The sequence below is a fragment of the Myiozetetes cayanensis genome, unplaced genomic scaffold (genome assembly GCF_022539395.1).
Source record: "Myiozetetes cayanensis isolate MyiCay16 unplaced genomic scaffold, myiCay2020 scf32, whole genome shotgun sequence".
Taxonomy (NCBI): Eukaryota; Metazoa; Chordata; class Aves; order Passeriformes; family Tyrannidae; genus Myiozetetes; species Myiozetetes cayanensis.
Genome location: NW_026087544.1, coordinates 1,519,147 through 1,545,156, shown reverse-complemented (window position 1 = coordinate 1,545,156; position 26,010 = coordinate 1,519,147). Strand labels below are relative to the sequence as shown.

Below are 26,010 nucleotides of genomic sequence, written 5' to 3'. Positions count from 1 at the left end.
GACCACCCAGATCTCCCCAAAAGGCAAAGAAATCCCGGTGAGCAGGAGGGGGTTTGGGGCACGAACCCACCCCCCCGAGTGTCCCAATTCCCTCCGAACGCGGGGCCACGGGAGACCCCCCACACACCCCGGGGCTCCCGCGGGGAGGGGTCCCGGTGCCGCAGCGGGAGGGGGATGCACTGCGGACCGGGGGGTGCGAGCGGCCCGGCCGAGCCTTTGCAGGAGATTTTTATCTATCCCTGGTCCTCGGGAGCATCAGCCCGAGGGTCTGGGGGTGCCGGGAGCCCCCCGGGTGCCGCCAGAGCCGCAGGGGTTAAGCGGGAGGCCGGCAGGAGCTGATTCGGGTGGGTGGCACGTCGTGGCGACAGGACTGGAGCGAGGAGGAGGATTGGGAAAGGGAGGGGAGAAGGGAGGAGGAGGAGGAGGAGGAGGAGGAGGGGGGAGCGCTTGCAGGCAGCGGGGACTGTGCGGCTGCAAAGGAGCCGTGCGAGGGAAGGATGGAGGGCTCTCGCCGCCGCCTCCAGCCCGGGCGCTGAGGACCAGCTTGGCAGGGGGGGTCCTGCTGCCCCTGTCCCCACACTCCCAGAGGGACAAGGAAGGACCCCCCAGCGTTGACAGGTCCAAAGCAAGCCGGCCCTTTGTCTGCCGGCGGGGCTCTGCCCGAGCCAGATGTGCGGGCAGCTGTGCAGGGGAGCGGCAGGCGATGACAGCGGCGCCGGGGGACGGGTACAGACTCCAAGGGTGAGTTGGGGTCCAGCCCCGATAATTGTATTGTCCGTCGGGTGTGACTCTGGTGGGGAGGGGGAGGGCTCCTGTGCCTGGGGGTTCTGCATCACAGAGCCGCCTGCTTGGCAGTTTGTTTGGGTTTTGGTTTGGGTTTTTTTTTCCCCCCCTCTTTCCAGAGAGCTTTGCTTTCCCTGATCAAAGGCGGGTTTGAGGATAAATGGTGTATTTGGAAATAAAAAGAAGGAAAGGAGGTGATAACGCAGGAAATGCAGAGGCATCGGTGCGTGGTCCAGGAGGGGACAGGGGGTGCGGGAGGGAGAGGAAGGTTCTCTGCTGGTCGGGAGCTGGGTTCCCGGTCCTGGAAACTCCTCTGTGATCGAGTCGATCCTCACCGCGGCGCCGATGGGAATGTGGGGTGACGGCGGCGGTGCCTGGGGCTGGAATCCAGCCTTGCCCAGGGCTGCTGGCAGGATGCGATCCGGGCGGGAGCAGCGCTCCCACAGCATTAACCCCTCGGCGCCAGAGCGGCGCGGAAAACCTTACAGGAACGAAGAGAAGTGAAGAAAAGGGGCTGTTAAATAAACAACCCGCTGCTTTGTCTCCCTCCCACCCTCACCTGCCGGCGCCAGGCTCGGCCGCCCAGGGGAGGGGACAGGGGAAGGAGATGGCAAAGGACACCCCGTGAGGAGCCGCCCTGGGCCCGCTGGAATGATTTCGGTGCTGTTCCCCCCTTCCCTGCTCCTCCTCCCGCAGCTGCACAGGAGCCACTCACCCCCCCTGCAATCCCCGTGCCAAACACCCACCCGAGTGTGTGGCCGTGCCCTGCCGGCCTGGGGGGCTGTGGGATCGTCCCAGGGTTCTCTGTGCAGGGAGGGACCCTGCGCTGACCCACCCGGGCAGGGGGCTCAGGGCTGGGAGGGTCCGTGTGTGGCTGAGCCGTCTGCTGTCCTCGTCTCTCCACCTCTCCCTGCTTCCTGCCAGAGCCTGGAAAAAGGGATTTGGCACCTGTCAGCAATGCCCCATTCTCCCATGAGGAGACCCAGGGCTTGTCCCAGCATGGCTGTGAGAACTCGCAGGGGAGGAGGGAGAAATAGGGCTGGGAAAAGGACCCTTGGAGCGGTGTTTCCAGGGAGCCCTTTGCTGGAAGTTGTGGGGATGTGCTGGCATCGCCTCTGGCTGTGAGGGTCTGGCTCCTCAAGCCTTGGTCTAAGGAGGCTGGGAGGTCGGAAGCCACACAGGGGTGTTGCCCGTCTCCCCCTCCTCTGGATGCTGTGCTGGTGCTGAGCCAGGACCCAGCCCTGCCCTGCAGGCACGGGCAGCCCCGATCCCGCAGCCTGGATGCAGGGGAGCTCCTGGAAAGGCTGGGAAGCAAATGTGTCACCGCTGTCTCTCCCAGCCCGAGCCTGGTGCAGACGGGGAGTGATGGGATGTGGCTCAGGGCAAGTTTGTGGCGCTCTGACTGCTCCCTGCCCAGGGTGTCCATCAGTCCCTTGTGTTCACACCTGGAGCATCATCATCCAGCTCCCATCCTGCCTTCCCGAGGCAGAGGACCCTGGTCCTGCTGGCACAGCCTCTTGTGCTGGGGACACGGCTCTCCTGGCTCTCCCATCCCTGTGGCTCTCCCAAGATCCTGGCTCCTCTCTGTGGGCACTGGGGGCTGCTTTGGCACAGGGCTGGCACTGGTGCAAGTGGCTGAGCAGAGCAGGGCTGAGGGCCAAGACCCAGGCTGGGCCTCTGCTCCTCAGCCATCTTAACCCCCTTCCTTTGGGTGGGACCTCTCTTTTCTTCCGCAGCGCAAAAGCGGGGGCTGAGCGTCCCCTGCCAGGGCTGAGCTGTGCCAACACCCCTGGCAGGGCCTGCAAAACCCCTCTGGCTCAGGGGAAGGGCTGGGGGGTTAGGCAGGACCCCGACATCACCCCACCCCACCTGGCCAGGGCTGTGGGAGCAGCAGGAATTCTCCCCCCGCCCCCAGCACTCACTGTACCTGAAGCTGAGCAGTGACCTCCCCGGGGGGCAGAGGAGCTGCCAGGGAGGCTCCCATTCCCCAAGTGGAGCAGAGCTGGAAGAGACGTTTCCCTGCCACTCAGGGCTGGGATCCTGGAGTTCATCCCGGCTAGGACAGGGATGAATCGGTGCCAGGAGCTTTTTCCAGGTGGGCATCTGGAAGGCTGGGAGCTTTATCTCCCCAAATGTCTCCCTTTCTTTATTCCCAGATGTATCTCCTAACCCCTCCCTGCAGGGTAGGCCCTGGCCACTGACCCCTTTTCCCTTCTGTCCTGTGAGCTCCCAAGGGATAACATTCCAGCTGGTGCCCTGAGGAGCAGAGGTGCCAGCCTGGGATCCCTGGGATCCCCTGGCACACAGGAAATCACCACCACCCTCCTCTCCTGCTCCCACATCCCTTTGCCAGGGAACAGGACAGGTAGCAGGAAAAACGTTAACATTAAATGAGTTTAAAACTTCTCCCTAGAAGTCAGACAGTCCCTGCTGATAAAGCTCTGCACTGGTACTCTGGGGTTGAGTTTTGGGGTCGTGGGGCTCAGGACAGCCCCCCTTGTCCTCCTGCTGTTCCCTGCAAAGCCGTTTGCCCCTTCCAGCATCCCTTTCATCCCGGGCTGAGGCAGCGGCTGGAATGCCCGACACCGTTCCAGGACATCAACCAGCTCATAGGCAGCGAAATAAATGGGCAGCTTTAGTGCCTGGTGATGGCAGAGAGGTGTTTTGTGATAAATATATTTATGGTGGGGTTTGTAAAAAGGCTGTTCCGATGGGTGGGTTTTAGAAAGGCGATAAATGGCCGAGAAAATTGCTCTGGTTGCAGCTGGAGCAGCGGGTGCAGCCCCAGCACCCCTTGAGGTGCCCTCCCCATCCCTCCCGGTGGGGATTGGAGCTCTTTGATGAGGGAAAAGGGGTCCCAAAAACCACACCCTCCCATCCAGGGCGGGAGGGGGGGGCCGTGAGTAACCCCCCCAGGAGCTGTTTGCAAACACTCGGCGGGGCAGGAATTATCTGCCGGCTCTGTTTGGTGTGCAATTCCGAATAACAAATAAATATGGGAAAATTGGGATCCGTTCCCAGACAATTCACAAAGGGCTTAATTGGGACTTAAGTGGTGCCTGAGTCTTGTGCTGGCTCTCCGCGCCGGGGGTGCCTTTCACCCAGACGGGGAAAAGAGACAAACTTGGTCAATAAATTACTTGTGATAAATTATTCACCGACTCTGCTCGGAATTAACGCCGACTCTCCCCCCTCCAGCAGCTCCGAATCGCTCCGATACCTCCTGACCCCTCTCCGGGGCTCTGGAGCCACTCGTTGGCTTTAAAAGCCTCTCCCAGCCTCTATTATAAAACCATATTTCGTGGCATTTATAACCTGTCATAAAAAGAAGGGGAGAAAAAAAAAAAGAAAATCGCTCCCAGATTAAATTTGGCGTGCGAGGCCCGAGCTTTGTCCTTCCTGTTGACCAAAGCTGAGGAGAATCTGTTTGCGGGTTCAAGCTGAGAAAATTGTTTGGCGTGAAGAGAGGCCACTGTGCTTCTGTGAGACTTAATAACGGCTCGCTCGGAATTTAAAAGCCTTCATCAGTGAGGAATTTGTAATCAGCATAAAAGGGGTTTTGCATTTTAACCAGCTTTTCCCAAAGGAAGGGATGAGCCGGCTCCAGATCTCTTGTTTTTTTGGAAGGTGGTGGGGGAAAAAAAGCATCTTTGCTTCTCTCCCTCCTCAATCCTCGTTCCCAGCAGTGGGAATAGAGGGGGGGGGAGGAATAGAATATAATAAAAAATATAAATATCAGGTCAGCTGAAAAGGGAAAAAAATGGTGTTTTCCCTATTTATGAGCCATTAAAAACCGAACCCATTTGGTTTGTGCTGGAAGAAAGATTTCACTCGCGTGTCCGTCCCCGTTCACAGGGTGATTATTAAATTTAACGCAACGTTTTGGGTGCTCGAACCGCCGTTTGACGCCTCATCAAAGCCGCTCACTTGCTTTGAAAAACCCATTTGGGCTTCACAGTCAGCCCAAAAGAGAGAAAAAAAAAAAAGCCCTAAAAAGGGGCTGCGTCGCTTGATCCCAATTTGCAAATCGCTGCGGTCGAGCCGGAGCCGCCTTTTCCCCTCGAAGGTTTTTATTCCCATGGAAAATCCTGCCGAGTCCCGTTTCTGAGTCACTTTTCCCAACTCCTACGAGCTGTCGCTGCTGCTCTGAGGAGCGATGGAGCCGGGAGGGCTGTCCCGAGCCTGGCTCTGGGCAGCTCCAGCGGCTCCTGGATTCGAATTCCCTGATTCCCCATGTGCAGCGGGATTCATCCCTCCATCCCGTGTTTGAAAGGATCAAGGAGCAGGGTCAGGAGCAGTCCTGGAATTCCAGGGCCCTGACACCCCTGTGTCACCTGCTCCACCCTGAAACCACCTGCTCTGCTTCCCTTTCCATGACATTATTGTTCAGTGAGACAAACAGGATTTCAGGGACACTCTCCAGCCACTTTTATGGCTATTTAATATTTCCTTGACTCCCTTTTTTGCTGGTTAAATCCTCCTGGGAAGCTGCAGACACAGCCCTTGTCCCCCTTCCTTGGCCCTCCCTGGCCTGGCAGACTCACAGATTTTCCCAGTTTTGCCCAGGTTTTAAGGGGAGTTCAATGAACAGGGATGTTTTCAGGGCTCTTTACATCCCAAATCCACCCTGCTGGAATCTCTGCTCCAGGGTTGGCAGCAGGAATGCTGAGGGATCCAGGGATCCCAGCACAGGGAAACCAGAAGCTGCCTTTACCTTTGGTTGGGATTTTTAAGGGAGTGGAGGGGAGGCCAAAGCAATTTTATCCTGGGAAAACAGAGGAGAGGACGAGGCACTCGGGTCTCGTGGAGTAACCGCTCCCAGCACGTGGCATCCCACTCCTGGCACGTGGAATCGTGTTTCCATCCCCCAACATCCCACTCCCAGAGCGTGGAATCCCATTCCTGGCACACAAAATCCCATTCCTGGCACACAAAATCCCATTCCTGGCACACGGAATCCCACTCCTGGCACATGGAATCCTGCTCCCATCGTGTGACATCCTGTTCCCAGCACGTGGCATCCCACTCCCAGGTGCATGGAATCCCACTCCCACTCATCCAGGCCCAGCAGCTCCCTCCTCCCCGTGCCAGGCTTGGTGCCATCCCACTTTTCCTGGTGTCCTTGGTGGTGCTGATGCTCTCCTTGGGCAGCCCCTGTGAATAAATAACGAGCTGAGGGGGTTTCAAATCCAGGCTGAGGGGACTTTGCATCCAGAGGCAATGGAAGGGGGTCCACGTGGCTCCTGCTGGATCCTCCCCAAGGGATGAATCCTCCCTGTGCTCAACCTGAAGGACGGGGGTCACCCCCCAGCCTTTCACCCCCCTCCTGCCCCCAGCCCGTGCCCAATCCAGGCAGGATTGCCCACGGCACAGCTTCCTGGGATGACTAAGAGTGGATGAGCCACTCCTGGAAACTCAGCAAAGATCTAATTCTGTGAATAAACCGGAAAAGAAACAGAGAAAGGGAAAAAAAACAAAAAAAAAACCACCCCACAACCCACCCTCCTCGCCGGGGGGGAAGATGATGATGGTTGTGAATTAAAGGCAAAGTGGGTGACATTTCCGCCAGCTGTGTGCAGCTGGGGGGGTGGGGGGGATGTGTGTGGGGGCAATGAGGGTGCAATTCCAGGAGAGGATGGAGAGATGGGAGAGATGGGAGAGTGGGACTTTCCACCGCCGTGCCCGCACCCCACACTCTCCCGCTGGTTGTGGGGAGCCCAGTTTCACCAGGTGACAGCAGCCCCCGGTGCCTTGGGGACAGGAAGGTGCTTTTCCTGGTGCTCAGTGTCCTTGAAAACCGAGGGATTTGGGATTTGCAGGAGGGGATGGGTGAGGGATGCACCTTGGAGCCCTGAGGCTCCTCTTTCCTGCCCCAGAGCAGGTCAGGAGGGGCTACCAGGGGCATGTCCTGGCTCAGCCACTGCAGCTCCAGCCCAGCAGCCTCCAAACCCAGCAGTGCCAGGGGCCAGGTCACTCCAGCTCATCCCACTCTTGCTCCCCAGGGGTTAATTCCCTCCTGGCTCCCAGTGTCACTTGGATGATTTTATTTCAAATAAGGCTGGGAGTGGATTTGACTGAGAACAAGCTCCATTCCTCACCCAGGAAGGGTTTTTTCCATCCCCTTCAGTTCAGGGGTGCAGGGGGAGGATGTGCCACTCCCTTGGCTCTCATGGCAGGGTTCCCATCCCATTGGAAAATCCCTCTCCGTGGTCTCTGCTGGTGGCAAAGCCCCCCAGCACCCTCACAGCCCATCAGGACGGTGCTGGTCCATCCCCCCCACCAGCTCTCCGAGCCCTTCCCGGCTGTGGTGGTTCCACAGGGCTTTGCCTCCATCCCAAGGATCCTCTCCGTGCCCAGGCAGGGGGGGAAGCAGCCCCAAAGCCGTGCCTGGCAGTTGCTATGGCAACCCTACATTTTTCTTATGATTCCTAATGACTTATTGGCATTTGCACTAATCTGCAGCTTTTTTGGCTGCCAGAGGTTGTTCCCCTTGTTGGATGGGGCTGGATCTGCTGGATGTGCTCTTGTCTGGAGCAGACAAAGCCTGGATTTGCTCTTGTCCTTGCTTTTTTTTGTTGCTGGAGCTTCGCTGCTCTTTTGCCACGTCCTGCAGCCACCCATTCCTGGGCTGGATTTGCCAGCAGCACAGGAAGGGAGATTGGGCCACCTCTTGCTGTCCCCTGAGGGGTCTGCCAGGGCCTGGTGTCCTTATGGCAGTTCCAGAGGCATCTCAGCAGCGGAGCAGCAGCTCGGCAGGACGGTGGGAAGCAGCCAGGGGATCCAGGGATCCACAGGGCAGGCTGAACTTTCCCCCAGGACTGTCTCTGATCCCACAGACACCGCTCTGGGCTCACCCAGCCCTCAGGTTTGGTGACTGCAGCCCTTTATCCCCACCCCGTGACCCGTTCCCAAGGCTGGAATCACCCGTGGCACCGACCCCTCCCTGTGCCCCTGCCCTGAGCCACCTCAGCTCTCCCTCCCGGCTCCCTTCGCTGCTGGAAGAGCAGTTTAATCCATGAATGAAGGGACAAATGAGGTGGAGGGGGGAAGGCACCTGTGGAGCCTCGGGTACATCCGTGTCTGAGCGAGGTTCCCGTTCTCCAGCCCCTTCCCTTGGCGCCGGCTGTGCAGCATTCCCGCCTGCAGCGATATTGCTCAGCTGAAGAAATATTGTTTCCAACAACAGACACCTCTGGAGAAATAACAGGAGAGCTCCCATTATGGTTTAGGTTTTAATTACACCCAGGAATTCATTCCTGCTTTTTAAGCTTTAATAACCTGGTCCTCCCCACACGCCCCTCCCTTGCTGAGGGAAGTTTAAAGAGCCTGGATTTATCCCTCTGAAGGGACCAACATCCAAACACTGTGGTGGAAGAATATTTCTTCCTAAAATAGCCCGAGGGGACATGCTGGAGCAGCCTCTGGCTGTGCTCAGGCTCTGGATGAGGACAGGACCTCCAGGGCTGGGGGCTCTGAGGTTTTACACCTGATCCAGGGAATCTGGGCTGCCGTGAACCACCTTCACCGGTGCTTCCACTGTCCCCCTGGGAGGGGACAGGCATGGATGTGCTCCTCGTGGTCTCTGTGCCCTTTGGAGCCCCGAGCTGGGCTCGGCTTCACGGCTGGTTTGTGGAACACCACGTGGGTATGGGAGCTCAAAGCCTTTGACATTGCCCGGGGCATCCCCTGGCAAAGGAAGCTGCCCTTGGCCTCGGCACAGGAAGGGAGGGAGGCCTGGGGGGGGCTGCTGTGCAGATTTAATGCCCACCCCCAGCCCCAGGCCGTGCCGGGGGTATCGATCGTTCCGTTTGGAAGCCGATCTGCTCGGGAAGGTCACCGGGGATGATGCAGCACCGCAGCATCCTTTGTGCTGCCAGGACAGCGCTGCCCTGGCCGTCAGCCTGCCGGGTTTAGGGCACGAGGGGCCCACGAGATGGGGTGCCCACCTTTGGGCTGGGGTCTCTGAGCAGCCAGGGGTGGCACAGGCACGGACACTGCCCTGGGCTTCATCTGTGGAGAGGAAGGTGGGGGTGGCCCCGCCTGGCGCCGCAGCTCCGGGCGAGCTGCTTGTTTGTCTGATTAGAGAGAGGGAGAGATAAAGGGAAGCGATCTGAGCATCCTTGCTCACTGCCAGCTGCTCTGCAGGACTGACTGCGTTCTTCAAAAGGACTCAGTGTCCAGAGCTCTCCTCATCTTCCCGACGGGCTCCGGGCAGAGGAGCCCCTGGAACATCTTGTCCCGAGCGGTTGCTGGGGGAGCTGCCGGCCTTTCCTCCCACCCCAGCCATGCAGGGGGGCCTTTCCCTGCATCTCCCACGTAGCACAGAGGGAATGGGGATGTCATGGCAATGCAGATCATCCTCTGCTGGCGTGCACCTGCCTCCCCAGCCCCGGCTCAGCGCTGCCGGGCACAGACACCGTGCGGATGACGAGCTGCTCTCGCTGTCGTGTTGCCGCAGCTCAACAGGCGTGTACAGCCACAGGAGTTATCACAGCCCCGTGCCCGGCTCCTGTCAGCCCCTGGCAGCTGCCACACTCCTCACTGCGTGCTCACAGCCCCTCCCTGGGCTGCTGGAGCTGCGGGAGCTGCTGGAGCTGCTGGAGCTGTGGGAGCCAGCTCTGTGTTAGAGCTTCCCCGGGGAAAGGAGCTCCCGCCGGCTCTGCTCGCAGGGACCCAGCGTGGGGCAGCCTTGGGAGGGGATTTAAATGGTTGTGCTGGGGTGAAGCGTAAGGCAGATGCTGCTCACCTAGCTCTGCTCACCTGGCTCTGCTCACCTGTCCGCTCCTCAGCAGCCTGGCCCCGCAGCCAGGGGTGCTGGTGACAGGGGAGGGGAACCAGGCTGGGCTGTCCCTGGTGCCAGAGGGTTGCAGGGGGATGTGTTCCCACAGGAGAGCCCATCCTGCTGCAGCCTCCATCCCTCCATCCCCCAGCACACACGGCCGGGGTGAGCCCGGGCCCTGCAGCCCCCGGGCGAGCGTCGTGCCCGGGGATCCTGCCGGGAATGCGGGGGGTGGGAGAGCTGGAGCGCGGGCAGGAGCTGGAGGTCTCTGTTTCCGCTGAAATCTGGCACCTTCCCCCTCTCTGGCAGCCCCACGAGAAGCTATAAATACACCCAAGTGTTCACAACGCCCTTTCCCTGGGGATGGAAATCAAGGAGGATGCTCTGAAGGGGGAGGTTTGATTGATGGGAGCCGGGCTTGGCACAGCACCAGGTTTGGGGGGGGTGAGATGGAGCAGCAAGGGCTGAGGGCTCCCAGCCCAGCACGGGGGAGACCCCTCGCTGTGGGAGGGAAGGGGGGATGTTCCCAGGTGTGTCCCTGCTGTCTCCGTGCAGGGGGAGGGTGGTGGATGCTCCCATTGTACAGCTGGATGAGCAGATCTTTAGGCCAGGGTGGGCTCTGATCCACTCCAGGTGCTGAATCTGGAGTGCACTGAGGGGCTCTGGAGGCCTGGCAGCCCCCCAGGGCTCTGCAGCCAGGCTGGGGACCCCCGGCCAGGCCAACCCCAGGACATCATTCCCAGGGCCGGGAGCGGGCAGCATCACCAGCCGGAGCTCGGCTGCCTGGGCAGAGTTCAAAGCCAACCCACCTGGGACCGAGAACAATTAATTTCCCCAATCTGCACAACGATCAGCTTCTGAGGCGAACAATTAGCCGGTCACAAATTGTAATTGTCATCTCACTTCTGATTTTAATTTGGCCTAATGAAGGCTAAGTGGTTCCGTCGCGCTCCTCCTCCCCCGGCCCCGCGGCCCCCTGGCATTCCCGGCTCAGCCTGGCCCTGCCCGGCACGCAGAGCTCCAGGGGAGGCTGGGAGAGCCATCAATCCCCCTTGCAGGCGGCTGGGTTTCACATCTCAGGGCCAATAAAAGTTTTATTTAAGGGAAGAGCCGGGCTGTGTCCATGCATCCTGCTTTGTCACAGCCCGTTAGCCTCGCGTGCCTGCCCCCTGAGCAGGGGCTGTCAGTCCATCCTCATCCCAAATAACGCTCTCATCGCTTCCCCTGGCCTGATTTTAACTGGCTGCTGCTGGTCCATCTGTCTGCAACCGCTGCCCACCCCACCCACCTCTGCCTTAAAGGGAAAATGTCATTTCTGTGACCCTTGGATGAGCAGAACCCTGGTTTTGGGAGCTGTCTGAGAGCTTGTCCTGTTAAAAGCAGCAGGTTCTGAGAGGGAGAAATCACTGTATCAGCAGGATGAATATTAAATGTCACCTACATCAGCTGCTCTCCTGGGGAAAGGTGCCACCTCCAGCCTGGAGACACAGGGGGTGCTCAGTGGTGCTGCTTGGCTGGTGAGGCTGGAGGTGCACGAGTTGGGCTCTGTGCTCATTAACACCCTTCCCCAGCTCCCTGTTTTCCCAGAACTTGGGGCTGCCTCATTATCTTTGAAACCCGAGAGTTTGGAGGCCATTGAGGGAAGGGACACGAGTGCTGTGACCCCCCCATCCTCCATCAGCGAGCCCGGGTGGCCCCATCCTGCCTCCCCACATGGAAAAGGGTGCTGGGGCTCTGTCCCTCTGCACCCTGGCCGTGGGTTGGATGTGAAAGGGTGAAGAGGTGCCTTAGCAAAGCTTTGGGCTGCTTTCCCTCTGACCATCCAGACTCACCCATTTCCACGCTCGTCCCTCCCAGCCCGCCTGTGCCAAACCCTGACTGCTGCCGAGCTGGGAGCCCTTAAACAGGTGGGACAGAAGTGGCACAAGTTCTCTGTTTCTCTTCCCTGTTGCGATCTGGGGGTTGTGTTATTATTATTTTTATTATTATTACTCGATTTCACATCCCCTTTGAATGACAACTCCATCAAAGCAGCTCATTTGGAAACGTCAGGTCCATTTTTGATGAGTCGTCAGTCTGGGTGATCGGGGCTGACAGATGCCCTGCGCCAGAGCTGGGCTCTCTAATGCACTGCACAGAGTCTTTTGTACTATCACATTATTGCATTTGTTCAGCAGGGCATGGAATCTCTCCCTCAGGGGAGGGGAAGGGGCAGGGGAGGGATTAACCCTTCCAGCAACGCCTCCCCTGTCCGGGGAGTCCACACAGGGAGTTGCAGAAATCAGGCTCTGAGGTGACATTTAGAGCTCCTAATGTCACTGGAGTCCAGGGAACTGCAAGGCCCTGGATCACAGTCCACTTCTGGTAGTGCTGGCCCGATGAGAGCTGACAGTGGGTTCACAGCCCTGGGACGTGGAGTGAGTGTGAGCAGCCACTTCTGTCCTTGTCACCCACGGGAGGGACGGGACACGTGGCTCTGAGTGCCACTGCTGGCTCCTTCAGGGTGAGGATGGAGCTGCTGCATCCATCTGGCTCGGGGCTGTTCCTGTTGCTGTTGAGTGGGGTCAGCCCTGGTTTTATCCCTGGGACAGACCTGGGCTTTATCTCTTGGCCAGCCAAGAGCATCCCAGGCAGCTCCGTGTCCCACTGGTCCTCCCTCCACACTTCAAATACATGGCAGGACTGGGAGAGAGGTGATCTGGGCTCCCTCTCCACCTTCCCTTGTGAATATGATGCTCAGAGATGTGTGGAAAATGTGTCTCCTTGGTGTCCTGCCTCCCCATTCCACCGATCCCTTCCCCAGCATCCCACTGATCCCCTCCTAAGCCCCGGCGTTGATTTTGGGACCTCTGGGCTGCCTAACCCCTCTGCCCAGCACTCAGCCAGAGCTGCCAGGGGGCTCGGGGAGGTCTGAGCCCAGCGATACCCCCTCCAAAGCTGCGTTCCAGGTGGGAGGAGCAGCCGGAGGGCAGCGCCCGCCCGTGTCCCCGGGATGCTCCCGCCTGTCCCCCGGGAGCGGGATGGGAGAGCCCGCGGTCCGGCTGGCTGTGGCCAGCACAGCCCCTCCAGGGAGCCGCTTCCCTGCACGCCCTGATCTGCATCCCGGAGCCTTTGTTTGCTCTCATTAACGCGTCTGAGCAGCGCCTGATGTGTGAAATAGCCTTTTCATTAGCGGGAATTGGCGGGGCCGTCTGGGACCCGCGCTCGAGGCCTTGGCTCTGCAGACGAGCCTGGGCTCGGTTTCTGGATTCTGGTGGTCAGAGGGCTCGGGCTGAGCCCAGGGGATCTGTTCCTCCACCCGAAACCACGAGTGGGACAAGCCACCCGCGTCACCCGTGGGTGCGCCCACCCCGCGGTCCTGCCAGGCAGGACCATCTGCAGGAGCAGGGCTGGTGCCTCTGGAGCCGGGAATTTTCCTGCAGCCCCTTCGAGCTCCTGGGCTTTTCCCCAAGCCCAGAGGAGCTGGACTGTGTGAGATCCCCCCGAGGTGCAGGCTGGCCGTGAATTCAGGCGGGGGCAGCAGCTCTGCGGGGTCGCAGCCCACGCGTGGCAGCGTTTGGGGACACGGGGGTGGCCTGGACGTGCTCTGTGTCCGCCTGTGCCGGGCAGGGACTGGCTCTCCAGCTCTCCAGGTCTGGACAGGCTCATTAAGACACACCTGGAGGTGTTTTCCGAGCAGTTCAGGAGCTCTCCTGAATTATTTAGCACGCGGCTCTCCGGCAGGGCGGGGAGGAGGGACCGGGGGAGCTCATTAGTGACCGGGGTTTTGTCTCCCGGCCACGGCACGGCGGTGCCAGGCACAGGCTGTGCCTCGGGCACGGCTCCCTCCTGCCGGCAACGACAGGGAATGGAGCTGGGATTTGTGCCTCTGAGCCGGGCAGGGGGGGAGCAGAGCCTGGCCAGGAAGGCGTGGAGGTCACTGCGGGGCTGGAGGGTGGGAACTGAGCAGGGCAGGAGGGAAAGGGCAGGATTTGCGATGGGCTTGGGATGCTCAGATCACCAGACCCCTCTGTGGGTGCTGGGGTTGGGGCACACAACTCCCCACAGCTTCCCAGTGCAGGGACTGGGAGGGGTGTTGGTCAGGCACAGGATTTTCCAAAGCCTCAGGGTGATTAGGGAGGCAAATGGCATTTGAAACCTTTTTTTTCTGGGCTTTCAGAGCCTCGGTGAGGGCTTTTAGAGGCTGAAGGGCTTTAAATTAGCTCTTTCCACTCAGGAAGGAGATGCTGGCGATAGCTCTGGAAACGCTGCACAGCAACAGTTGGGAAGGGCACGTGGCAGGAGGGGGATTATCAGGGATTAAACAGAGCCAGGGATACATCTGGACCTGAGCAGCACCTGCAGGCTCACCTGCCCCCACAGGAAGGGGCTGGACAGGGAAACTCCACAGCCAGAGCTGCAAAACAGGCCCTGTGAGAAAGGAAAAACAGGCCAAGGCTCTTCAGGTCATGAACGAGACGGTGGCAGGGGGGAAGTGCCCAAAAACCAAGGCTTCCACTGACCCCTCTCCCCCCTTCCCCAGCCCCTTTCTCCCTGGGGTGCTCTTGACTCTGGCACTGGAAAAGGGACCTCTGGGGTGCTGGGAGGGGGCTCTGCAGGCACAGCTGGAGTTCAGCTCTTGCTGCAGCCCAGAGCCGGTGCCAGGAGCGAGAGATGCTTCCAAAAATGCAACCCTGAGTTGCAGCCCAGCACAGCTCAGGTTCTGTTGCACTGCACAAATGCTGCAGAGGGAAGGACAATCCAGCTCCCATCTGAGGCCCCGTGTTCCCAGCCTGGTGTTTTTCCAGGCTCTCCAGAGCAGAGCTCAGCCAGCTTTTCCAGTTGGCTTTTGCAGGACATTTACAAATGCCCCGGTTCACCCCTGGCCTGCAGAGCAGCCCTGTGATTCCAGGGATAAAATATGAGATGCCCCAGGGCCTTCCTGGCTTAAAAATAATGGATTTGAGGCTTCCCACAGCCCTGAACATGCTGCAAAGGAGGGGGCAAACCTGCTGCCTCTGGAGCTTGTGCCATCGGCTTTGGCAGCAGGCAGGGAGGGTTGTGCCGATGGGTTTGACTCCTGGATCCACTCATGATCCTGGTCGTGGCCCTGGATGTCACAGGGAGAGCTGACAGCCACCTCAGGAGAGGGCCCTGCCACTGTGTGGGACCACTCAGGCCCAGCCCTGCTCCCTGATGAGGTCTCGTGCTCCCAGTTTTTGCAACCAAAGGGAAGGAGGGAGGTGAAGGGCAGGGAGAGTCCCTATGGATTAACCCCAAGAGGAATAAACCTTCAGAAAGCCCAAACCCCACAGGTGGTGCTGAGCTGCATTTTGGAGAAAGGGACCCCCAGCCCAGAGACCCCAACCCCTCCCTGAGCATCTCCCCAACCACCCAGGCACCCAATCCCTTGGATATCCCTGGGAGACAATCCCAAACAGCTCTGGGATGTGCCCAGCTCTGCGTGGGCAGTTTGTGGCTGAGCAGGGCCAGGCCCTGCACACTCCAGGCTGGAGGCTGTGACCGAAGCAGCATCTCCAGGAAGCCACAGGAACCTGTGGGAGCGTTTTGGAGGCAGCCAGAGCTGCCACAACCCTTCCAGAGCCTGGAAGCAAAAGAAGAAGAAGAACAGGCTTATTTCCCAGCCCTCCTCATTAAAAACCATCCCGAGTGAGGGAGAGAAGCACCCAGATAAGAGGCTGCTCCTGCCCCCGGCTCCTGGCGATAGCGAGATGCCAGAGCCGAGCTTTGCTGCTCCCGGCAGCTTTTTATCTCCTGCCTTCCTCCCAGACAAGCAGGAATAATGTTATCGCCCTCCCTGCCAGCAGAGATGCAGGAGGCTCAAAAAAAACCCCATCCCTCTGTCTCTGTGCACAAAACAAGGCTTAAACGAGGAAAGAAATCACTGGAAAAGCTGGAGCAGCATCCTGGTGCTGCTGGGTTTGGAGGGACACCTTCCACCAGCCCAGGTTGCTCCAACCTGGCCTTGGACACTTCCAGGGATGGGGCAGCCACAGCTGCTCTGGGTAACTTGTGTCAGGGCCTCCCCACCCTCCCAGGGAAGGATTTCTTCCCAGTATCCCACCCTCCTTCTGCCGGGAAAAGGGGGCTGGGATGTCTCAGCAGCTCCTACTCCAAGGAAGCACAAATTGCAACAAACCTTGGTAAGGGGTTTGCCACGTTTTCCCCACCCTGTGTAAATGTTTTTCCTGGGGATAAGATCCTAAAATTCCAGCTGGAGGCCAGAGCTTGGCTTTGCTGTCGTGGCCAGGATGAGGGGACAGGCGGCACAGGGTGGGACACGTGTGGGGATCTCCCACGTCACCCCATCACCCTGGGTGGGCTGGTTGCTTTAGCCAGGGGTGAAGCTACTGGAGAGCTGAGGCAGGAGCACCCTCCCATCCTGGGAACAACCTCCCATCCCAGGAACATCCTCCCAGACCGGGAACATCCTCCCAGACCAGGAACATCCTCCCATCCCGGGAACATCCTCCCGTCCCTCGAACGCGCGGAGCGGCGCAGTACGCCTGAATTTCATAAAAACGCCTCAAACAGACAAAAGTTTCTCCTTTTGCCAGCTGCTTAATTAAATTGCCTAATGCTGTTTGCGGTGGCAGCACAAACTGCCGTGTTTGAAGCCCGCGGTGTTGCCATGGAGCTCACCCGCGGCTGGCGCGGCGGTGCCCGAGCATACAGATGAGGGGGACGCTGGGGCTGGGCAGGGGGGGCACGGGGAGATTCGGTGCCTCTCCTTCCTTTATTTGCCCATTCGTTTTCTGACTTGGCAGCAAACTCCCTGCCAAGGGGTTGTGTCTCTCGGGAGAAGCAGCTGCTTTTCCACCCCGGGGCTTTGAGAGTGTTTTGCTGGGAGCCGGGGGCTGCTGAGACATCCCAGCCTGCATTTCCCGGGAAGGGGGGTGGGTTTGGAGGGGATATTGGGAAGGAATCGTTCCCTGTGAGGGTGGTGGGGCCCTGGCATGGGTTGCCCAGAGAAGCTGTGGCTGCCCCATCCCTGGGAGTATCCAAGGCCAGCTTGGAGCAACCTGGGCTAGTGGAAGGTGTCCTGGGGCAGGGGATGAGCTTTAATGTCCCTTCCAACCCAAACCATTCCGGGATTCCATGATTCCCACCCTCCTGCCCCAGGCAGGACTGTGAGGCTGGATCCTGCTGCCATCACATTCCCACCGGCTGGCTGAGGACTGGAAACAGCAAAAGGCCCTGGGGATGGGCTGGAGGGGGGGGGAGAGGATTCTCCCACAGCCTCCAAGTGCCACGTCTGATCTTCCCGCGCCGCTCCCGGCGGGGGTGACAGGGACAGGAAGGATCCTCAGCGCCCGCAGAGCCGTGGCCGTGTCAGAGCTCCGAGCGCTCACCCGGAACAGACAGGGCCCTGGCGGGAGCACAGGACCCCCGGGAGATGCCATCCCTCGGGAATGTCACTGCGGAGAGCCACTGGAGCCACGGGCAGAGCCTGGCCCGGGCACCCCCTCCCCGTGCCCATGGGGGGTGGGTGCCATCGCCCCCTTCCTGGCAGTGCCAGGGGGGCATCGGGCTCCTGTGGCTGCGGGAAGGGAGAGGGAAGGGCAGGAGAGCCCTTCCCAGGCTCAGCTGCAGCCATTTATCTCCCGAATCCAGGCTATCAGACAGATGACAGAGGGAGAGAGGCAGCCGGAGCGAGCGCAGACCAAGGCTCCTTCCCTGGGTGATTTATCTCCTGGCTTCATCCAGCAAACTTGCTGATGAAAAGACTCTTCCCTTCTCTGTGCCTCATCAATTCTCATTCTCGCCGCTTTTCTATTTCCCCCCCCACCCTTTCCTTGGGTTTCTGTTCCCTTCCCTGCAGCTCCTGCACAGCCCATCTCCCTTGTGCTCCCCATCTCCTGGCCCCGTTCTCTGCTGGTCCCTTTGACCCTTTCCTTCTCCTTTTCACCTCTGATCCCCCTTCTTTACCTCCTTGTGGCACTTTCATTCCCCTTTATTCCTCCTCCTTCCATCTTTCCCTGCTGTATCCCCCCTTTCCCTCCCTGGGTGGGATGGAAAGAAGTTCCTCGAGCATCATCAGTGTCACCACGGACAGCATTTGTACATGGGGGGTGAAATCCAGCCTTGGATGGAGGCAGAAGTCACAGAAATACCACGGGGAGCTGAGGGAATTGGGTAAACACTGGGAAATTATGGAAGAGACGTGGCATCCCTGCTTGGGGTGGGGAGGTGGGAGGGGGGAGGAAAAAAGGAAACTGGGGTGTTTTCCACTTCCATGCAGCAAATGTTTCAGTCTCCTGAATCTACATTTTCGGAGACAAACAATCTGGGAGCAGAAGCGTCCCCGGCTCCCTGCTGTCGCTGCCGTCGTGCCGCAGCCCACGCCGGGAAGAGCCGGGAATAGCGGGCGGGAGCTGCCGGAGCCGGCAGGGAATGTGGCACCCGCGGCCTCCAGGGGGTCCCTGGTCCCTCCCTGTTCCCACAGACCTTCCTGCAACCCTGTCCCCACCGTCCCCTTCTCCTTCCTGGCTCCCCCAAGGCTCCTGTCATCCCAGGCAGTGTCTTCCCACCGGCTGCACGGGCGGCAGATCCATCTGTCTCGGAGAGGAGATGGGATCTGGGCTCCCTGGGAGGCACCACTTAACCCCGCGGCTCCAGCCTGAGCTCTCCATTTATTTGCCTCAATCCCGGCTCCCTCCGCTTCCCTGCCTTGCTCTGAGCCTCTCTGGGGGGAAAATAGAGGGATTTGGGGCACAGCTGGTGCTTTGCTGCTGCTGGAGAGCCAGGGATGGATGGGCAGGGTGGGAATTTGAGGGGGGGGGATGTGCATGGGAATCGCTGCAGAGTCACACACAGGGAATGGATCCGTGGGGATTGTGGCTGCCCCACCCCTGGAATGTCCCAGTCCAGGTTGGATAGCACTTGGAGCAACCTGGTCCAGTGGAAGGTGTCCCTGCCCATGGAATGATATGAGCTCCAAGGTCCCTTCCAACCCAAACCATTCCATGATCTTCTGATTCCATGGCCCCACCATCCCCCTCAAGGTCTGGCTCTCCCTCAGGACCCCCATCCCTAACCCTCAGGATGGGGATGCAGCTCCACGGGACGAGGCCTTTGAGCCCAAATGGAAACCCAATGGAATGAAAACTAGCTGTGGAGCTGCAGGAGCACCTGCTCCATCCCCCCATCCATCTCGGGAGCAGCACAATGAGAGGCTAAACGGGTTTGCAGTCGTTACCTGCAGGCTGCTCCAGAGCCTCATTAAGGAATAATGAGCCTGACTTTGCTGGATAATGGATAAAAACCACGCAGCAGGTTCCTGCCCTCTCCATCCCTGTCACTGTGCCACCCCCCAGGAGTGCAGGGAGCAGCTCCCAGGGTGTCAATGGTTTGTTCCCCGCAGCAGGGACCCCACACTGCCGGTGCTCCCCCCGTCCAGCTCGCTCCTTGTCATTTGGAACCATGAAATGTAAGTTTAGCCCCCAGATTTTCCCACAAAAACGCCGTTTTCCTGCAAGCTCTGATCCTGTGACTCACACAAACACCTGGACTGTTACGGCATCATCCTGTATCCCGGACTTTTCACAGCCATCAGTGCTGCAGCCCAGTCCTGTGCCGGGAAAAAGGGATAAAACCCAATCACAGACACAAACCAGCAGAGCTGGGGGACCTTCCCTGGAAAGGGGGGGTTGGAACAAGGCCTCTTTTCTGGTCCCTGCTTCAGATCCTTGAGAAAACAACTGCAGAAATCCCCTTCCTCCATATTGTTTCTTTCAGGAGAGGAGGTTCTGTGATATCTTAATGGCTGGAGAGTTTCGCAGTCACTGAAGTGCCCGAGCACTTAAAAAGAAAGCCGTGGGTCCGTCAGAAGGAGGCAGAAATCAATAGATCTGTCCTCTCCTTTCATGCTGCTTCTCCAGGAGCTGGTTTAAAAGCCAGTGCCCTCTCGGCAGGAAGGGAGGGAAGAGCGAGGGATCAATTCTGGAGCAAGGCTGGGATGAGTCGATGCCGAATAAACTTTGGTTGGAAGCCCTTTCCAGGGGAGCAGCGTGGTGATAACACAGAGCTGCTGGTGAAGAAACTTTCCCGCTCCGGTGGCTTTTTAATGTTTTTCCTGCTGCGGGAGAGTCTTTTAAGCGGGAGAAGCTTTGGGGCTGGGTTTGATTGGTGTCAGCGGGGGCCAGGAGGGCTGGAGCAAAGAGAGGAGTCAGAGGTGGAGCGGGGGGTGGATCCCGCTCCTCTGGGCACTGGGGCTGGATGGGGAGAGGGGCAGGAGGGGCTGGGGGGGTTCAAACCCCCTCCAGCTTCTCAGTGAACACCTCAGTGAGGAACCCCAAGCCCTCATCCCTGGAGAGGGGCCAAGGCCAGGGGGCAGGGCTGGGACTGCAGCCGGCACAGAGGGGGTTAAGGAGCCTTTAGTCGGATTCAAGTCTCTCAGTCCCGCTCGTTTTCCTCACCAAGAGCCCTCCCCTAACATGACCTGTTGTCTTTCAGGAACGACCTTGAGGATGCAGAGATGAATCACTTGGGGAGGAGGAAGAGGTGAAGCTCTGACTGAGGCGGTGCCAGCCCTGCTGTTCTGTGCTCTGGGTTTGGGCAGGAGTGTGTGGGGGGCACAGCCGGAGCTGACGGTTCCGGGGGCTCCCATGGAGCGTCTCCTCCCTCGGCTGCTGTTCCTCTGAGCCTTTCCTGCCCGGCAGGAGCTGCTCCCACCGGCCCAAGATGAGCTGCCTCCAGCCCAGCTCCCTCCTGCTGTGGGTGGTGGCCGCCGCTGCCATCCCCACGGTGCCCTGGAGGGTGAAGTGCCCCCCGCAGTGCGTGTGCCAGATCCGGCCCTGGTACACGCCGCGCTCCGTGTACCGGGAGGCAGCCACGGTGGACTGCAATGACCTGTTCATCTCCTCCGTGCCCCGGGACCTGCCCGAGGGCACCCAGACCCTGCTCCTGCAGAGCAACAACATCGCCAGGCTGGAGCAGAGCGAGCTGGACTACCTGAGGAACCTCTCGGAGCTGGACCTGTCGCAGAACAGCTTCTCCGACGTCCGGGACTTCAGGCTCAAGGACATGCCCCAGCTGCTCAGCCTGCACCTGGAGGAGAACCAGCTGTCCCAGCTGCCCGACGGCAGCTTCCCCGGGCTGGGCAACCTGCAGGAGCTGTACCTGAACCACAACCAGCTCCGCAGCATCGCCCCCCGCGCCTTCGCCGGCCTCGGCGGCCTCCTGCGCCTGCACCTCAACTCCAACCTGCTCAGGAGCATCGACAGCCGCTGGTTCCAGATGCTCCCCAGCCTGGAGATCCTCATGATCGGAGGCAACAGGGTGGACTCCATCCTGGACATGAACTTCAGGCCCCTGTCCAACCTGCGGAGCTTGGTGCTGGCGGGGATGAACCTGCGGGAGATCTCGGACTACGCCCTGGAGGGGCTGCGGAGCCTGGAGAGCCTCTCGTTCTACGACAACAGGCTGGCAGACGTCCCCAAGCGGGCCCTGCAGCAGGTGCCCGGCCTCAAATTCCTGGATCTGAACAAAAACCCGCTGCAGAGGGTCAAGCAGAGCGACTTCACCAACATGCTGCACCTCAAGGAGCTGGGGCTCAACAACATGGAAGAGCTGGTGTCCATCGACCAGTTCGCCCTGATCAACCTCCCCGAGCTGACCAAGCTGGACGTGACCAACAACCCCAAGCTGTCCTTCATCCACCCCAACGCCTTCCACCACCTGCCCCAGCTGGAGACCCTCATGCTCAACAACAACGCCCTAAGTGCCTTGCATAAGCAGACGGTGGAGTCGCTGCCCAACCTGCAGGAGATCAGCATCCACAGCAACCCCATCCGCTGCGACTGCGTCATCCGCTGGGTCAACAGCACCGACACCCACATCCGCCTCATCGAGCCGCAGTCCACGCTCTGCGCCGAGCCCCCCGACCTGCGCCGGCGGCACATCCGGGACGTGCCCTTCCGCGACATGACGGACCAGTGCCTGCCCCTCATCTCTGCCCAGAGCTTCCCGTCCCGCCTGGAGGTGGCCCACGGGGACAACGTGTCCCTGCACTGCCGGGCGCTGGCGGAGCCGGACCCGGAGATCTACTGGGTGACGCCGTCGGGGGCGAAGCTGGTGCCGTTCGGGGCCGGCGGGCGCTACAGGGTGCACTCGGAGGGCACGCTGGAGATCCGGGGGGTGGCCCCGGCCGAGGCCGGGCTCTACACCTGCGTGGCCCACAACCTGCTGGGGGCCGACACCAGGAGCGTGCGCCTGCTGGTCAACCACTCCTTCCCGCTGGGCCAGGACGGGCTGGAGCTGGCGGTGGCGGACGTGCAGCCCTACCACATCCTGCTGGCCTGGAAGCCGCGCCTCAACACCGTCTCCTCCAACCTCACGTGGTCCAGCCCGTCGGCGGGCGCGGGCGCGGCCCGGCTGCCCACGGGCACCCACAGCTACAACGTGACGCGGCTGCGCCAGGACACCGCGTACCGCGCCTGCCTGCACGTGGCCTTCGCGGACTCTCCGGCCGAGGTGGCCTGCGTGAGCGCCAGGACTAAGGAGGCCGCTCCGGGGCGCGGGGCCGTGTTGGCCCGGCAGGCCCTGCTGGCGGCGCTGGGGCTGTGCCTGCTGCTGATGCTGCTGTTCGGGGCCGCGCTGGCCGCGCGGCGCGGGGGCCCGGGGAGCTGCCCCGCGGCGCTCGGGCAGTCAGGGTGGTCCACCCCGTCCACCCCGCCCTGGGGCAGCCCTGGGCTCGGGGGCAGCGCGGGGGGCACCTCCTGGCCGTGCAGGTGCAAGCGGCGTCCCCGGACTGCTGAAAGGCTGGAGGGGTGGGCGGGGATGAGGGCGGGGCGGGGAGAGGAGGGAGAAACTATTTTTTACCAAAAAAACAAATGAACAAACAAACAAACCCCAAGGAAAACCGAACTGCAAAACTGAACAACGGCAACATAAACAAAACAAAACAACAACAAAAAAAGGGGTTTTGTGGACTTGACCCAGAGTCGAGGTGGGGTTTGGGGGGCAGAGGAGCAGAGCTGCCCAGGGGGCTGGCAGGGCCTCCCCCTGGCTCTGGCGGGGTCTGGATCCGTGTGCAGGCTCGGGATGTGTCCATGGCTCCCAAAAGCACCCGCTGGGAGGGCTCGGAGGGGCCCAAGCCCCAGGGGGATGATGCCCCGAGCAGTTGAAGAGCCATAAGGATGATCAGCTGATCACCTCTCCCCGTGTCCCCCTGGCACCAGAGACATCACCTCCTTCGCTGGACTGTCCCTGGTTCGGAGATACAAGAGAAAAAAAAGCCTTTCCCTTTGGGATCCATGGTGGGCTTTGGTTTCTTTTTTTGGTTTTTTTTTTTGAGCATTTGGATAATCAGTCCCAAACCACCCCCAGTGCCATCCCCTGCCCTGTCATTGCTGTTGGCACAGGAGGGGATTTTGGGGGTAAAAATAATGGAAATGATGATGGTGACAAGCCTCATGGCATCTCTTCAGGGCTGGGCACCTCCTGCCAGAGCTGGATGGTTCCCTTGTCCTGCAGGTGCAGCCTCAAGGCTGTTTTGTAAACTTTTGTGGATAGTGTTACAAAAGGGGGGAAAAAAGAGGGAAAATAGGAAGAAAAAAGGGGAGGAAGTTCTTGGTTTTCTGGTTTTGTCTATAAAAAAATGAGGGGAAGAAATGAAATGCTGGGGTGCAGCTGGAGGGCTCCATGGCAGGGACCCCAAATTTAGAGCCCAAGGAGTGTTTGGGCAACACTCTGAGGGACAGGGGGGATTGTTGGGGTGTCTGTGCAGGGCCAGGGGTTGGACTGGATGGTCACTGTGGGTCCCTTCCAGCTCAGGACATTCCATGATTCTAACACACGTGTGGCCCCCAAAAAACACCCCCAGGGTGGGCACAGGGGCATCCAGAGCCAGGGAAAGGCACCCCAGCCACGCCTGGGGGTCATGGGGTGCAGGTGCCAGGTTGTACCCCCACAGCCCCTGTGTGCAAAGGGCTCAGAAAGGACCAGAAAGAACCTAAAGGCACAGTGGAAAACCTGCTCCATCTTCCCATCCATCTCCCAGCCCAGGCGAGATGGGTCCCTGCTGGACACGCTCGGGCTCAGCCAGGCACGAGAAACGACTGCTGTGCCTTGGCTGGCTGATTATTTCGGAGGGAAATGGCTCTCCCTGGTCCCCCTTCAGCCCTCCTAGCATGTGTTCAGGACCCAGGGAGATCTCCAGGGCCCTGAGCACGAGCTGGAAGTTAAATGCAGGCTTAAACACCAGGCTTAACTCGGGCCATGATCTGCTGTGGGTGCTTGGCTGGGGATCTGAGCCCCTGCTCAGGTGAGCAGCTCCCTGTGCCTGCAGATTCCAGGCCTGGAACAGCCTTTCCCCTCTGCCTTTTGGAAAAGTGGATGCACAATGCATTGTTCCCCCGTGGCTCAGCTGAGCTGATGCTGGAACACGTGGGAGTGGTCGTGGATTGATTCCCGTGGTGTGAACACAGCCCTGATTTGATCCTGCCAAGGGCCGAGCCCCCAGAGCATCTCCCACCCCCTCCACCATCCCATTCCCGGCAAAAACCATCAGCATTCCCCTAAAAAACCCCCAAGGACCGAGCCCCTTAAAGACTGTGATTTTGTAGGTGTAGAGAAGCAGCCTCTTCCATCACTGGGAGGGGAGGGGGCGGCTCAGCCTGAGCTGGGTGCTCTGCTCCTGCAGTCCCAGACTGGCATTCCAGGTATGGGCAATTAATCTGATCTCCTTTGAAACTGGAGCAGCCTGAGGAGCTCTGGGCAGGGGGAGGCACCCACCACTCCCTGCAGGGCTGATCTCCCAGGGGGGTTCCCCACCGTGTCCTCCCAGGCTCCCCATGGGACAGGAGGGGCCAAATTGCCCCCAAAACACCCCCAAAATGCTGTGAGTCCCCCCCTATTCCCTCCCTCCCTCCAAGGGCAGCAGCTGAGAGCACCGTAGGTGCCTCATCCACTATTTATTGTTGTTGTTATTTATTATTAAAGCCCCAACCAGCCTTTCCCAGGCCCCCTGCTGAGGGAAACGCTCCATAAACCATTCCCTGCTCCCAGGCCGGGACGGGGAACGTGGAGCTGGAGCAGCTGCAGGCACAGCATCACCAGCACCATCCCTGTTATCCAGAGGGATGGGAGGGAGGCCCTTCCTCCTGCAGAGAGCACAGCCAAGCTGTGGGAGCCTGGATTCTCCACCCAGGGGGCTTTGCTGGAGCACATCAGAGATGTTTTGGGGTGCAAAGCCCAGGATTTCGGAGTGAAAAGCAGGGAGAACAGGGATTTTTCAGGCATTTTCTATTCCCTTCCAGGGGGAGCAGCCCCCTGGGTGCTGAGGAGGGGTCGTGCAGGGGCTCAGCTGCCAGCCCAGAGCACAGGGATGCAGCAGAAGCCAGGGATGCTCTGGAAAAAGGGAAGCAGGGTCTGACCCGGGATGCTCCCGACTCCAGGGCTCTGTGCCCGGCCCCCCAAGGGCAGGGCAAGCACAGGGCAGCCCAAAATAGAAACAACATGTTGTGCTTTTTCCCTTGGAGCAGCAGCAGCAATTAACCAGCCAGCAGCTTTGGGGGTACCAGGGGATGGCACTTCCCATTCCTGAGCTCTCACAGACACTCTGGACAAGAGGATCCCGAGTTTCTCAAGGCAAAGAGACGGTCACCGACCCCAGACACCCCCTCAGCCGAGCCTGGGAGGCCTGGGGGGCTCAGTGGGGCTGGGGGAGTGAGCAGGGTTGGCCTCCAGCACCTCCTGGTCGTCTCCATCCATCTGGGATGTCGAAGGTTTGTTTGGAAATGGTTTTCCTCACCTCCAGGCACTGGTTTCTCCCCCATCCCCCACCATTCCTTGGTTGTTCTTCAGGTTCGATTTCTCCTTTTTTTTTTAAATTTTAATTTTTTGATTTAATTTATTACCTTGACTTTGAGAACAGGAGTTAAAGTCCTCCTTTCTGCTCCTCCTCCTCTTCCTCCTCATTGTCCTCCCCAACAGCACCGTGGATCTCACGCAACAGAGCTTCTCCCAGCAAAGCCAACGGGAACATTGTGTGCCAGGCTCTATTTTAAGCACCCAATAAAACCGATTTTTGGAGTGGCTCCATCACTGTGTCCTTCCTTCCCGCAGCCCTTGGCACCTGCCAAGGTCCCACGTCCCCAGCACCCACCACAGGGCACTGCTGGGCTCCTGCTGCTCCATCCCTGCCTGCTCCAGAGGCTCCCAGGCCCTGGGAGGAGCTGCCACGGGTTTATTAGTTCGTTAGGGAATCAAATCAGGCCTCTTCTCCTCCTCCTCTCTCTCTCCAGCACTTCCTCAAGGATGATTTAAATTAAGCCCCGACCTCCCTGGGAAATGTCAGCAGCGTTATCCATATGCATGATGCCATTAGGATGGAGCAGGTGCAGCTCCCGAGACCTGCAGGAGGAATCTTCCTGTCAGTCAATCTGCTCAGCAATCAGCTCCTTCCAGGTGCCCCAGCTCTGCCCCCCACCCCAGACCACAGGGGA

At 59.6% G+C, this 26,010-nt stretch overlaps 1 protein-coding gene across 1 annotated transcript; it reads left to right on the top strand.

The window, feature by feature from the left end:
* The first annotated feature begins 458 nt into the window (after positions 1–458).
* LRRN2 (leucine rich repeat neuronal 2) lies at positions 459–23,063 on the top strand. Its single transcript, XM_050326674.1, has 3 exons — positions 459–741; positions 20,018–22,332; positions 23,039–23,063. The coding sequence occupies exons 2-3, from the start codon at positions 20,246–20,248 to the stop codon at positions 23,061–23,063; spliced, it is 2,112 nt and encodes a 703-aa protein (XP_050182631.1). The 5' UTR covers positions 459–741; positions 20,018–20,245.
* Positions 23,064–26,010: the final 2,947 nt, after the last annotated feature.

What these genes read in the sequence shown, in the direction of transcription:
- LRRN2 (XM_050326674.1), top strand. Translation starts at nt 20,246, where the DNA reads ATGAGCTGCCTCCAGCCCAGCTCCCTCCTGCTGTGGGTGGTGGCCGCC. An exon ending in ACTGCTGAAAGGCTGGAGGG is followed by an intron (nt 22,333 to 23,038) that starts GTGGGCGGGGAT and finishes CTTGTCCTGCAG; the next exon opens with GTGCAGCCTCAAGGCTGTTT.